Here is a 14300-nt window from a genome sequence, read left to right as displayed (position 1 = left end):
ATGTTAAAGATAATTAGAGATGCTGCTATATGCTACATTACTTAACTTGTATGAAAGCCAGTTTGTGTAGTGTCATGTTATGCTTGATTGTAAACTTAAATTGTTTCTGAATTAAGGTATTTTCTGTTATCAACATTTTTAATAAATAATCAAACATCTTTAACTAATGGAAAATAATGAGAAAACATTTTTTTTACTTTTGTAGTTTATACATTTCATTTTATACTTTAAGCACATACTTTTAACAATATTAGGTTCTACTTCTATTGCTAAGCAGCATGGTCTAAAATCATTGTTGGAAAGCACTGTTATCAAAATGAAGTTGTTATATATAAGGAACCAATTCTTTTCTGTGGATTTTTGCAAGATTGTTTCATTATGAAGATGCACACACAGTCTGATGTATATCTAATTTATAATATAAGGAACCATTTTTCTATATACATGAGTAGTAATACCCTGAGGCAGACCCTCAGGATCTACTTCATATGGGTGCAAAACTTCAGATTTCTAGGTTCTTTCCTCTTGGAACTATGGTAGTCACAATAATTATATAAATGTGTGCATCTGTGTGATTGTGATTTTTATTTGTAATCTAAAAAACACTTCTATGTGGTTCTTTGCTAACCTACCTCATTAAAAAGGTGTATGTGGATAAGTAATAATACCCAAGTGCACATTCTCAGGGTTCATTACCCAGCTTTGCTGTTGATAGTGTGTGTGTGTGTGTGTTTTGAACCAATTTTATCATAAAAGTATAGCCTATATACTTTAGATGCCAAGCAACGTCACAAAAGCCATTGCTAGAATGCATTGGTGTTTCTATATGTTAGAAATTATATACAAGGCTTCACTTCTTTTCTACATGGTGTTTCACTAGCTTGCATAATTAAACAAATCTTCATGCACTTGGATAAAATGAGTAATAGTATCACAGTTCACACTGTCAGGGTCCACTTAATGCAATTGCAAAATTTCAGATTTTTAGGTTCTTTCTTCTTTGAGCTATAGTAATCACATTTCTTTTCTGTGTGGTTTTTAACGTGAAAAGATGCAAACATTCAAGTGTGTATGTACGAAGATAAATAATAATACCCAAGTGCAAACCCTCAGAGTTCACTTGGTATGGAACAAAATTTCAGGTTTTAAGGTTTTTTTCTCTTGGAGCTAATGTAGTTTCACACAGAGACCCACCCTTTTAGTATTATAGAAATGTGTAGATACATGCATCACAAATACTTTTGTGAAATTTATGGAATTTCTTCTGTTGGTAATGAAACCTCCTGCTGTAAAGATGTTGAGTTATCTGTAACAGTAAAACCTCCTACTGTTGATAAGGGAATTATATGATAAAACTGTTACTGGTAAAGGGAATTTCATTCTTCCTAGATGACATAATACTTGTTCATAATTATTTTTCATTCTTCCTAGATGACATAATACTTGTTCATAATTATTTTTCATTCTTCCTAGATGACATAATACTTGTTCATAATTATTTTTCATTCTTCCTAGATGACATAATACTTGTTCATAATTATTTTTCATTCTTCCTAGATGACATAATACTTGTTCATAATTATTTTTCATTCTTCCTAGATGACATAATACTTGTTCATAATTATTTTTCATTCTTCCTGGATGACATAATACTTGTTCATAATTATTTTTCATTCTTCCTAGATGACATAATACTTGTTCATAATTATTTTTTTGAACAATATTTTGTATAACATGAGATTTTACAATTTGCAGAAATGTTTTTCTAGGTGTCACACACAACATTCCTCTTTTGAGAGATATAATGACTGAAGAAAGGTTTGTGAAAGGTGATATTAGTACCAACTACCTGAAAACTGTTTATCCTGAAGGTTTCAAAGGTAACTTCAAGTGTTAACTCAGTTTAATAACTTTATTCTTTGTCAGGTTTTAGTAAAAGGATAATTACAGGAATCAGTCTGTTAGATATTAAAGAGGCTCTTTAACATGCTAATACATGCACTAAATTCAATAGATAAATTCAGTATTTCTCATTATTGTAAACAGACACAGAATAGTTTTCTATGGAAGAATAGAAACTTTTATGTTGCATCATGTACCAACAAAATATTAATTCTACTAAGATATTTATATTTTAAACTAAATGATCCACATTCTTAAACTTGGGTTTCTTGCTTATGCTTAAACTTCATCCAGAGACTAAACTAGATGAGAGATTATATATTATAAAACTTTTGTTCCATTTAAGAATATCTTGAAATAAGTTTCTGAAAACTATTATTTATTATACTTAAATTGTAATACATAAATTTATAATTTTAAGTTATATTTATAATCACTGCATGTAATACTAAATCTCATCTGGGTGTTATCAGAAAAGAAATCTTTGCTTCATAAGGAGATTAATGATGGCTTATTTTGAAGTTCTGTTAGTGCAAGATATTAAGCCAAATAAAAGCAAAACCTATTTATAACTACATATTATATATTGTGAATAGTTATTCTATTGTAATGTGGTCAAAATAAATTAGAATAAAAATTCTTAACATTCATGTACACTATTCATATGTTTTTTAATTGCATTTTGTTTCTCATATCCAGTCTGTTTTATATAATATTACTATTATATTCAAAATATGCCTCAAAATACTTTTAGCATTGTTCTTTTAAACTTTTTGTAATAACTGTACTTTTATGTTATTAATTAAGCCTGGTGACAGAACCAGAAACAAGTCAGTATGTGGCTTCAGTATTTATTTAAAAAAAGAAAAGAAAAAAAGACTGCATGTAAAAGTGTGACAAAAAGCCATTTTTATTAATTTTCATTCTGTGTTTACTTTTATAATTTAATATAATAATAATTCCATGTTTATCATATCTGTATCAAATGTTTATTTCATAATTAACTTCATTTAACTTTAGGGGTGAACAGAACATTTAGGTACACTGTAACAAATAGTAAAGCCTATAGTAAACAGTTTCTGATATTTAGAGTAAAAAAGAGAGGAATGATATCATTAAAGTAAAAATAAATCTTAACTGAATGATGTGCAACCACTGTTCATCAAGCTGTATGTAGTGTATTTTCACTTTCCTTCTTTGAAACTGAATATTTCTTGTATGTTTTATTTACCTAGGGAAGCAGCTAACAAATATCGAGAGGAATGATATGTTGGCTATAGTGGGCTGCATGTATGTTAAAGATGCCATTCGTTCAGTGAACTTTCTAAACCAACCCAGGTACTAAATGCCTAAGCTGTTAAGCTGTAGTATTAATAGATTCAGTGATTTTTTTTCACTTAAATTTTTTATGCAGTCAAAAGAAGATTCTTCCATTATCTGTTTTATTGTATCCTGTGAAATTAATGTGTAAATGGTTTGTGGATAAAGATTCCTTCCAGTATGAACGTAATTTATCCATTTTACTGCAGTGTATAAAAACAACAGCAAGGATGCTATTGAAGAGAATATTAAAAAATTAATAACATCTTTGTTTAAATTTTCAGGTAAATATTATCCAAGATAAATATTTAATCAATTCCTATACTTGGTTGTTTTCTGTGCTGAGACACAATCTAGCATCCTCTGCTGGTACAGCAGTAAGTCTTTGGATTTACAACGCTAAAATCAGGGGTTTGATTCCCCTCAGTGGACTCGGCAGATAGCTCGATGTGGCTTTACTATAAGCAAACAGGTACATACAATCTAGAAAAGTATTTACTCTTCATGGGAATTGATATTTTCCATGGATTACATTTAAATTGTATACAGGGACTTAAAACTATTGGAAACAGGCAGTGTATAATATTTCATTTTATCCATCCAGTGAAGTTGTTGGGAAGAGCTTCCAGAGGCTACACCAGACAATGGAAGTGAAAAAAGATTAAAGCATTTCCACAAACTTTTTGACAATAATAAATTTGTGAGATAGTCAGGCATGACAGTAAATGGTCTCTTGTACTGTGTATATGTATTTTGCACTTGAAATTGGGGAACCAATTACTAAAATGTTTTGGAGCAAAAAACTTATTTTGATATTTCTATGAATAGATAAGCATATCAATCTTTTTTAAATGTGCAAAAATGGTAAGTGAAATCAACCATAAAATTGTCATACAGAGTGAAGTTCTAATATATAACATTTGTTATGAGGTTTAGATTTTGTTTAATGTAAATGTTACATGTGTCATAATGATATAAAGGGTGTTAAAGTATAATTAATGTTTATTTTTGTAGGGGATAAATTTAACCCAAAAACCGATATTATTTCACAAATTTTAATCTAACAATTCTTATGCTTGAGCATGTATGTCATACTGTTATTTGTTTAACTTATCAAGCTCTGCTTATTTAATTATATTTGAAAAATCTAGAAAGTGAGTGTAAATGCTATGCTATTCATACAATTATAATAACAATGTGTTGTTTTTCTGTGCTCTTAGATGAGCCTTTAAACTAGATTAAAAAATAAGAGTACATACACAAATTCCCAAATCACTGGTTTTGTTATAAATTTCCTTACTTTTTTGTTTTTAAATTGTTGTTTATACTTTTAGGACTCTGGAAAGTAACATTCCTAAATCTTGGAGTGTTGCTGCCCAAGTAAATGATCAAGTTTTTCCCTTGCATATATCCATCAAAAAAGATTATTTCAAGGTGAGTTATACTCCTTACATTGGTTCTCTTCTGTGTGATATTTTAGTCTTAAAAGTTCTTTAATGCTTTCCATATGGGTACATTTTATTGCACATGTCACAAGGTTTTACTGGTTTGCATTCAAAATCTTATTAAGTTACTTTATCATCATGGTATACAGATAAACTTGGCATCAAATGTAGTTAACAATCCGAATTTTAGTACCACATATGTTTTAAATTTTTAATTTTTTAAGACATTTTGCTATATGTCTTTTAAAAGTTCTATTATTTTACATTTTGATACTGGTTGCTATGACACATAACCTGGAACCAGGACTGGAAAGACTAACTTCAGGTGACTGACGGTGGTTCTTGTACTTAACCTGTTAGTTTTTCTGGCAGGTTATGATCATTACCATTTGGTTAGAGAAAGTCCTTTACAACTTCTTTTACTCTGCTTTCTTTCTTAACATTGTAAACTAGGTGTCAACATTGGTTTTATGCTTTTTCTGTTTTTCAATGATGTTTGACCTTCATTTCCTTTTCTGTATTTTACTACATTTAATTTGTTTTTACCTTTTTTACCGGATGTTTGGCACAGATAGCCTCGCTGCTTTGTGCCATAAATCAATCAATCTATCAATCAATCATTTTTAAGACAGTGTTTATCAAAAACATCTTTTCCCCAAGTATAAAATTGACACTTGCTCTCTAGATATTCCCTCTTCTCAAATTTTATCATCCTTCTGAAAAGTACAGAATTTAAAGTAAATTATTTATTATGATATTACTCAAGCAAAAACGTATTTTTGTACAACCATCAATCTTTGGGTACAGAGCCATAAAATAAAAAATCAGACCCCTCCTGCCACAGCAGTACCATTAGTATAAAAATATACGGTTGACAGCTTCATCAACAGTTGACAGCTAAAAAAAGAAAACCCAGAATATATTTTGTTTTTTTCCCTGTGTATTCTTTAGTAACTATCATAAAAGTGACTAAAATGAAAAAATTAAACTCTTGGTTATGTAAGGTTAGACAAAACAAGGTAATGAAAAATAAATTTTTATAAGGTATACTTATGAACAACTTGCAAGTAATGTATGAACTGCATAATTCAATAGGATAGCATGATCTGCACATTCAAGTGACTGTTCAAACGGCAATAAAATTGAAGAATAAACATGTGTACTCTAATGAATTTTATGCTATTTAGGATAAATAGGTGTAGTTCCATGTTAGAAACTGAAGTCATTCTTAAAAGAAAAGAGCAGTTTTTTTGTTTTTTTTAATGGTGTTATGAGGCTGGTCAATGTGACCAGCCTCATAAAGTTTGGGTGGGAAAAAAGATAAAATATGAAGTTTTACTGGGGAAAGAAAAAGCTTGACATTTAGTAAATTATAGAGATCATATAAATTAAATTTGACAATTCTTGGATGAAGGAACATATTATTTTTGAACATGAAAATCACCTTGTATTTGGAGTGGTCAACATAAAATTCTTCATTAAAATTTTAATTTTTTGCAAACAAAAGACTTTAATGCTTACTGAAAACTTGTGAAATTATAGTATGGAAATTATAAAGACCAATTTTGAGTTACAAATTGGGTCAGTTTGATTGAGCTGGCAATGAGTGTGCTTAGATTAAATTTCAGTAAATAATGTAGATTAGAACCAAAGACTGACCTAGAAGTCACTGAAGCCAGTTCTGTATTACAGAAAAGTAGAAATACAGTGTCATACATTAGCATATTGAAAAGCTAAATACTGATTAACATGTACTTAAACAACAGCTGTTAATTGTTTTGGCTGTAATCCCAAAAATATGTTAAGGTTCAGTGTGCTTTAAGAGATTTAGTTTAGTATTAAGTCCATACTAATGTGAAATAATAATAGTGTTAAAAAAACAAAAATTATTCCTAAGTATTGTAAATATTATAATTGGGTCATTCCATGTCAAATCATCCATGGGGCTGCAGGTGACTCCTACAGAATGCCTTGAAAAAATTCACATGTGCTCATCTACCCATATAATGAAAAATTGCCAAAGATTAGATCAATACCTCTAATAATTTCTAATTTACAGCCCTGTAAAATTTAAGTACTTTTTTTCTGTGGCAAATTCATTTTCGGGCAACTTTGGCTGATTAAAGCTGCAAGAGTAATGGTGGTAGAAGGCTGAAATTTGCTACACTGACTGAATTAATCCCACAGAATTCAAAAATAGTCTCAAACCAAGTTTATCTCTCTTAGGATTTGCATAGTGAGGCTGTAAAATCACCTGAAAACCCAAAATCGTAAAAAAACATTGGTTTATTTAATAAACCACAGCTCTATGATTTAATATGATACAAAGCTGAATTTTGTTTTCACATTTCCTATAACATATCAGTTGATAAATCACCAATTGTTGTAATTAAGTCTATTAGATCTCCTGTAAAACAGTTTAGTTGCATGTAACTTTTTATGATTTAGCTAAAAATAGCCCTACTTCAGGCCACAGTTTGACCATGTCACCAGGTATTCAGCCTTTTCAGATTTTTACCATATATTCTTGCATCTCTGAATATGATCTACAAAACAAATCAGGATGGTTTATATGCAAAAACGGCTCGTTTGGATTGAGAAAATATTTTGCATAGAAAAGCGAACAACGTTTCGACCTTCTTCAGTCATCGTCAGGTTCAACAAGTGGGTTTCTCGACATCACTGAAATCAGGATGGTGTTCAACCTACTTTTTGAGTTATAATTTTTTAAAGTATCCTCTGACCATACATTGTTTACTTGAAGAAAAACAAACTTCAATTAAGGTGTGTTACTGTGTGCAAATATATCCATACAATTTTGAAATAATTTATGAATCCCATTGAAATATTCTAATCAGCCTTTACCATATATTCTTACATCTCTGAACATGATCTTCACAAAAATCAAGGTTGTGAAAACCAATAAATTATAAATTTTAAGTGTCTCTGATATGTACCATTGGGCAGAGGACCACATTCAGGGCATTCAGTTCTTTCTTGTCAATCAGGAGTCAGTCCTGCAGAATTGTGTAAAGTTTGATCTACTTGAGTTCTATGAAAAGTGCAAAACTGTGACAGGTATTAGGTCACATCATAGCTTTATTCCCCACTCTACCAACAAATTGTATATGAGAAGGCTATCGGATGATGTGTACACAGTTGTAACTGTTGGTAGTAGCAGTGAATGTGATGCTGCAGCAGCTCAAATATGGTCTAATGATAGCAATGACAATTATCAACCAGGGAAATATGTGGCATGCATATATGATCATGAATGGTATGTGGGAAACATAAAAGATAGACTAGATGAACATTCCGATGTGTTGGTGTCATTTATGAAGAAATCAAGAAACAAACTGTTCTCATGGCCTGCAAGGTCACGTAAAGATGAAAGCTGGATTCCTTTCAAACGTATTCTTTGTCTGATAAGTGCACCTACTGTGCAAGGCAGTAGTGCTCACCACAATGTTCTAAGTCAAAGTGATCAAGCTCGAATTTCAAAAATTTATTCAAGATGTCTGAACAAAGCAATGTTTATTTGATGTTGTAAAGGCTAATTTATTGCCAAAGCAATTTTTGAAACATTTCATTGTCACGATTAGTGCAGTTTGGTGTGACTATAATCTTTCACAGTTATTCCCTGTTGTAGCACTGTGCTTTTTGTGTCTGATTTACCTTTGTATTTATTATATTATGAATCTTAAACTCAGCCGTGTCTGCATAACTGTAATGCGTACACAATATATTTGCATTGCCATGTGATCTAACTAGTTATGCTAATAAACTTGTTCAGAAATTAATTAATTCTTTCTTGTTTCTTACAACTTCATTATTTAACATTGTGAAAGGCTGGTTGGGATATTTCAGTGGGATTCATAAAATTGACAGGTATTTTTCAAAATTGTATGGGTATATTAGCACACAGTAACACACCTGAATTGAAGTTTGTTTTTCTTCAAGTAAACAATGTATGGTCAGAGGATACTTTAAAAAATTATAACTCAAAAAGTAGGTTGAACACTATCCTGATTTGTTTTGTAGATCATATTCAGAGATGTAAGAATATATAGTAAAAATCTGAAAAGGCTGAAGAATAACTAGTGACATGGTCAAACTGTGGCCTGAAGTAGGGCTATTTTTAGCTAAATCATAAGTTGCATGCAACTAAACTGTTTTACAGGAAATCTAATAGACTTAATTACAACAATTGGTGATTTATCAACTGATATGTTATAGGAAATGTGAAAACAAAATTCAGCTTTGTATCATATTAAATCATAGAGCTGTGGCTTATTAAATAAACCAATGTTTTTTTACGATTTTGGGTTTTCAGGTGATTTTACAGCTTCATTATGCAAATCCTGAGAGAGAAACTTAGTTTGAGACCATTTTTTAATTCTGTGAGATTAATTCAGTCAGTGTAGCAAATTTCAGCCTTCTACCACCATTACTCTTGCAGCTTTAATCAGCCAAAGTTGCCTAAAAATGAATTTGCCAAAAATTAAAAAAAAAATTACTTAAATTTTATGGGGCTGTAAATCAGAAACCATTAGAGATATTGATCTAATCTTTGGCAGTTTTTCATTATATGGGTAGATGAGCACATGTGAATGTTTTCAAGGCATTCTGAGGGGGTCACCTGGAAAATTTTCCAAAATCTGGATGATTTGACATGGAATGACCCAATTAGTTATTTTTAATGAAGCCAAATATGAAAGAAAGAAGAAAAAAAAACATTACTTCTGAGATCAGAAAACATTGGATACTTTTAAGGTGGAAGTAGTTATTTGAAAAAAAGTATTTATGGAGAACTGTTTTATGTTTTGAGCAGCTTCAAGAAGTACTATTGATAAAGAAAGAAATCATCAACTTCTGAGAACCTTTACCTGTTAATGCCAGAAAGTTTTATATCATGTGCTTTCTATTTTCCATTAAGGTAACAATCAATGACCAGGTTCTAGAGGTAGGAGGAAATATTTCACTTTCTGTTCCAGTTTTGGAAACTTCTGTTGGTAATAGGCCTTACACCGTTCAGCTGATTACTCTGGATGCAAGTGGATATATTCGAATGCGATTTCAGGGGACAGCAGTAAGTATATTTTCTCATTGCATATACTGTTATCCTAATCTGATCAACTGAAAAGTAGTTTTTGTATTTAATTTTGTTTGGTATAAAGTTGCTTTTCCATAAAAATAAATTTTATTTTACAAACTTCATTTACCAAATGTAATTGTTTTCAGGAACATAAACTATATTGTTCATATTCTTGTAAAAATCATTACATTCCTGCACATATCTGTTGTTACATTTGATTTGTTTCTTCTGCAGTATAACATCAATATCTTACCTGCAGATTCCTTCAATTTGAGCAAACATATGCTGGCCAAGCCAAAGGTACAGATTTGTTATGCCCTAACAGAATTTAGCTTTATTATATTTTTACCTACATAAATAAGTTAACATTAGTTCTAATGGTTTTAAAGTGGAATAAATAATTTTGACCTTAATAAAAACTTAATTAATGCCAGCATTTTAGTGGTTAACGTTAAAGTTGCATTTCCATACATATATTTTTGTAGAAGAACCCAAGATGTTTTCTTATTATTTAACTGATATTTTTCATCTGTGTGTGTATATATATATATATATATATATATAGAAACTTTTAGTTTTTACAACTAATAACTTAAGTGTTAAAATTATCTGTTATACTTGCATTTTTAAATACAAATCTACCATTTTCAGATGGATGTGGCCAAAGTAGTAATTGCACCTATGCCTGGAATGGTTAAGCAAGTTGCTTGCAGAGTAGGTGACATGGTAAGTTTATTGCTAATTGATTTTGTCCTTTGGTATGTATTATTTGGATATGGTAAAAAAGGTGCTTGTTGCAGTTCATTGTACTACATTATAACCTATAGAAATTAAACATGCATACAGCATCATTTTAAACTTTCAGTCCATAGCATCAACACTGAAATGTTGAAAAAATCAAAACAAATAACTGTTTTTACATAGTAAACTGAATAATCTTTCACTTTGTAAAAGATTTTCTCATGTTTCAAAATACAGTAAGACCCCACTTAGTGACACCCTGCTTTAAGCTGATTCATTATGGAACTCTTGTTTCCTTGATAGATTATTTGTTAATGACAGAAAAAACAAAATTATGAAAATTCATGAATCTCTGAACAACACTTTCATACTGTTGGTAGTAGTGTACTAAATAAATTTTATTTAATAAAATAATGTTACAAAGAACATAGAATAATAACATGGAAAAAGCATACAATGTACTGCAGTTATCACAGTTTTTCTGGTAATTTAGTGACAAATATGAACTACTAAAATATCATTCCTGTGGAGAAAAAACATTTTCTTAGGAAATAGTCTACAGATCTTTGTACAGAAAACAATGTCATATGGTAGAAGAAGCCTTGCTAATCTATTGGTTATTACTAATATAGTCATAAACATAAGAGAATTACTTGTATTGACAAATCCTAGAGAGAGAGAGAGAGAGAGAATGTAGCAGGAGAGGTCTGATTTCCTGTTTGACTCTGTAGCCAAACAAAATTTAAGGTTAATAAAAATTTGTTTTTTTTAAATAATACTGTAGTGTAACAACCTGTGTTTATCAGTACCTAGATAAAGTACTTGTGCATCATTCACAGGTGAGAAACAGTGCTTTCAGTTACGTATATTCATGTATGCAATGTGTGCAATGACCCTGTTTAGAGCTCAGTTCTCAGGAACCATCCCTGAGCACTAAATACAAAGACTTTCAGACAGTTCTGTTGCTGATTGTATATTCATACAAGTTTTCTTTTTCTGAAAGTTGGTTATTTTGGTGTCAGCATAATTCAAGTAATTTTATCACCTCCTTATCTGAATTGTTTTCTTGGATATCCTTTCCTCTTGCTGGATTTAAAATTCCTAGTTACAGGAGATATTTTAATTTTCTGTAGCTACAGCAGATATATTGTTTTTTTTTTTCATTGTGCTTGTTTTTATTGCTTATCCATTTTAACAACCTTGGAACTCTGTGTTGGTACAGGTCATTTAAAACTGTAGTGGTTTAAAGTAATTTAGCCCATATTAAATGGTACCCTATAGTTCATGTGGTTTTATTCTAAGATGTTTGCAAAATGAATCATTTTTTATTATAATTATAAAACAGGATATATATAATAGTGCAAAGATAAAGCAAGAGAGACATTATTTTGTCTGTAGTAGTTTCCATTTCTACTAATTGTAATTGAAAAATTACTGTCTTATTTTGTTTTAATGATGAGTCAGACTGATACTGTATATTATAGTGTTGGACAGCTCACTTTTAACATCTTTAATAATTTAGACACTCACTGTGTTTTAAAAATACTTGAGTTAGTTCAAACAAACCATTTCTTGTTATTACTAATTATCAGCCTGAATGTATTAGCAGATTATCTTGATTTTAATCAGTGCTCACTAGATGGCATTGCAAATGCTGTTTGTGCTAATCTGTGTTGGATTTATTCTGAATTATGTATCATAAACACTGTAAACAAGCGTTCCTATTCTTTATTATGGTTCTATTGAAATAATTTACATTACTTATAAATCTAGATATGTAACATTTATTGAGGATATTTTCTGCACACAGTGAAATAATTTATTTCATTAATATGCAAATATAGACCATCCTAAAGTGAAATAAAAAACTGACTTTTCTTTGTTTCAAAACAAGTCTGACAGAGAAGGGGGTAAGCAAGTTCAGTATGACATTGCATTAAGACTTTTTTTTTTAATAATTGATATAAACTCAAATGCTATTTGGTATTTAAATGTCTCCAGTAATAACAGTGTATGGTGGCATTTCAGTTAAATCTTCTATGTTTTAGCTGCTGGGGTCTTTTACTCATTTCCAGAGTTCATTAAACCAGCTAGGTTATCACACACACAATTATAGCCCAAATGCTATTTGTACGAGTTGCTTATGAGATGGTGTGAAAGCATAACATATAGCAGTAATAGATGTGTGTGCTTTTAAATTATCAGCATCATATAATAATTATTTTTTAATTTCTAAAACCATAAATTTCTAATTGTATAATTTTTAAATGAAAATAAGGCAAAGATTTGTATCATAATCCTTTATACTTGTACATCCTTTTGTTGGACAGAAGTCTTTGGATTTCAACTGTAAAATCAGGGGGTTTGATTCTTCCAGTGAACACAACAGATAGCCAATGTGGCTTTGCAATAAGAAAACATACACACACCTATATATGTAGTGTATCATTTCTACTAACTTGTTTTTCAAAGACATATATAATGTCTGTATGATGACATTGAAACATACTTTGGCATTTCAAACTTGATATTCTTGCATCTAGGTTGCTGAAGGCCAGGAAGTGTGTATTATAGAAGCCATGAAGATGCAGAATAGTCTGTCAGTTGGTTCCACAGGAAAAGTAAAAGCTGTGAACTGTAAACCTGGAGAAACTGTAGAAGATGAGCAAATCCTGATAGAACTGGAATAAAAAAAATTGTCCTGAAAAATAAAAGTATATACATAGATATACAGTTGGTGTTAGGCTTGCTCAATTACTACTAACATTCTTGTTCTATGTGTATTTTTTTCATTGAGCTTTATTGTTTACTTCAATGGTTGTAGGGAATAACTAAACTCAACTGATTTACTCCAGAAGGCTCCTCGTAAGCATTTATTTCTCATTCTTAACAATTCTTTGAGGTGTATTGTTTGTCTCTAGAAATGCAGTTTCTGTTTATTGTTATAATAAAGTAACCAATTGACATTGAGTTTCTAACTAAAACAAATTATATGGTCCTTGAATTTATAATTGTGTTCCAATGTATATAGCAGCTTATCTTAGCCCCTCTAACCTGTCATTTAACATTAAGTGAACTTGCATAAAAGGTCTCAAGCTATATTTTTTTTAGATTTGAACAGTGTATATTATGTCTGATCATTTTCTGTTACAAATAAGTTCTGTTTATGAAATTTTTTTTCCCATGTTTTAGCATAGTTTGCATAGAGGTAAAACTAATTTGTAACCTTGCTTGTAAGAAATTGTCATTTTTAAATTGGGCCCATGCCAGTAAAACCTAAAGAACTACTATGATAAATTGTTGCTGCTTTATAAATAAATATTACATATAAAAGATGAACATGCAAAATTACTTTTTATTATAGTTTTTCTTAGTGTTTTGTGTATTTTATTTCAATGTGAAATCCTTGAACCAGTGAAATGCATAGTTGGCAGTTACTGAGGAAAATGTTAAATAATTGATATAATCACAAATGTAAACTGTATTTGTACATTTGTCTTTGTTTTATTTTTGAACTATAACAGTTACAATATGTAATGTATGACATGTCATATTTATTGCAAAGAAATAGCTGTCATCCAAGTTGTTGCTTCATTGTGAAGATAATTTATTATCTTGCCTACATTTAAAAGCCCTAGTAAAATATTAAAAACTGTACAAAAAATATGAATAAGGTGTTAAATAATTTCAAATCCTTTTGATTGTTGGTGTTTTCATTTAGGTCTATATTGTTTAAAAATTTAATGTTCACTGCTTTGTCATCATAAGAACATTAAAAGACATTTTATAGAAAGAAA

At 30.1% G+C, this 14300-nt stretch overlaps 1 protein-coding gene across 2 annotated transcripts in view; it reads left to right on the top strand.

The window, feature by feature from the left end:
• The window catches only part of LOC143232317 (propionyl-CoA carboxylase alpha chain, mitochondrial-like), a 48618-nt gene extending 34318 nt beyond the window's left edge, over positions 1 to 14300 (top strand). For both annotated transcript variants that reach the window (XM_076467584.1, XM_076467585.1), the window contains 7 exons: positions 1770 to 1880; positions 3138 to 3240; positions 4557 to 4656; positions 9604 to 9756; positions 9997 to 10062; positions 10414 to 10488; positions 13047 to 14300. In XM_076467584.1, the coding sequence (XP_076323699.1) occupies positions 1770 to 1880; positions 3138 to 3240; positions 4557 to 4656; positions 9604 to 9756; positions 9997 to 10062; positions 10414 to 10488; positions 13047 to 13193 (755 nt within the window). In that variant the 3' untranslated portion in view covers positions 13194 to 14300. The remainder of the gene's footprint in view (positions 1 to 1769; positions 1881 to 3137; positions 3241 to 4556; positions 4657 to 9603; positions 9757 to 9996; positions 10063 to 10413; positions 10489 to 13046) is intronic.

This window comes from Tachypleus tridentatus, chromosome 11 (assembly GCF_004210375.1).
Source record: "Tachypleus tridentatus isolate NWPU-2018 chromosome 11, ASM421037v1, whole genome shotgun sequence".
NCBI lineage: Eukaryota > Metazoa > Arthropoda > Merostomata > Xiphosura > Limulidae > Tachypleus > Tachypleus tridentatus.
This window is presented reverse-complemented; position numbering and strand designations above follow the sequence as displayed.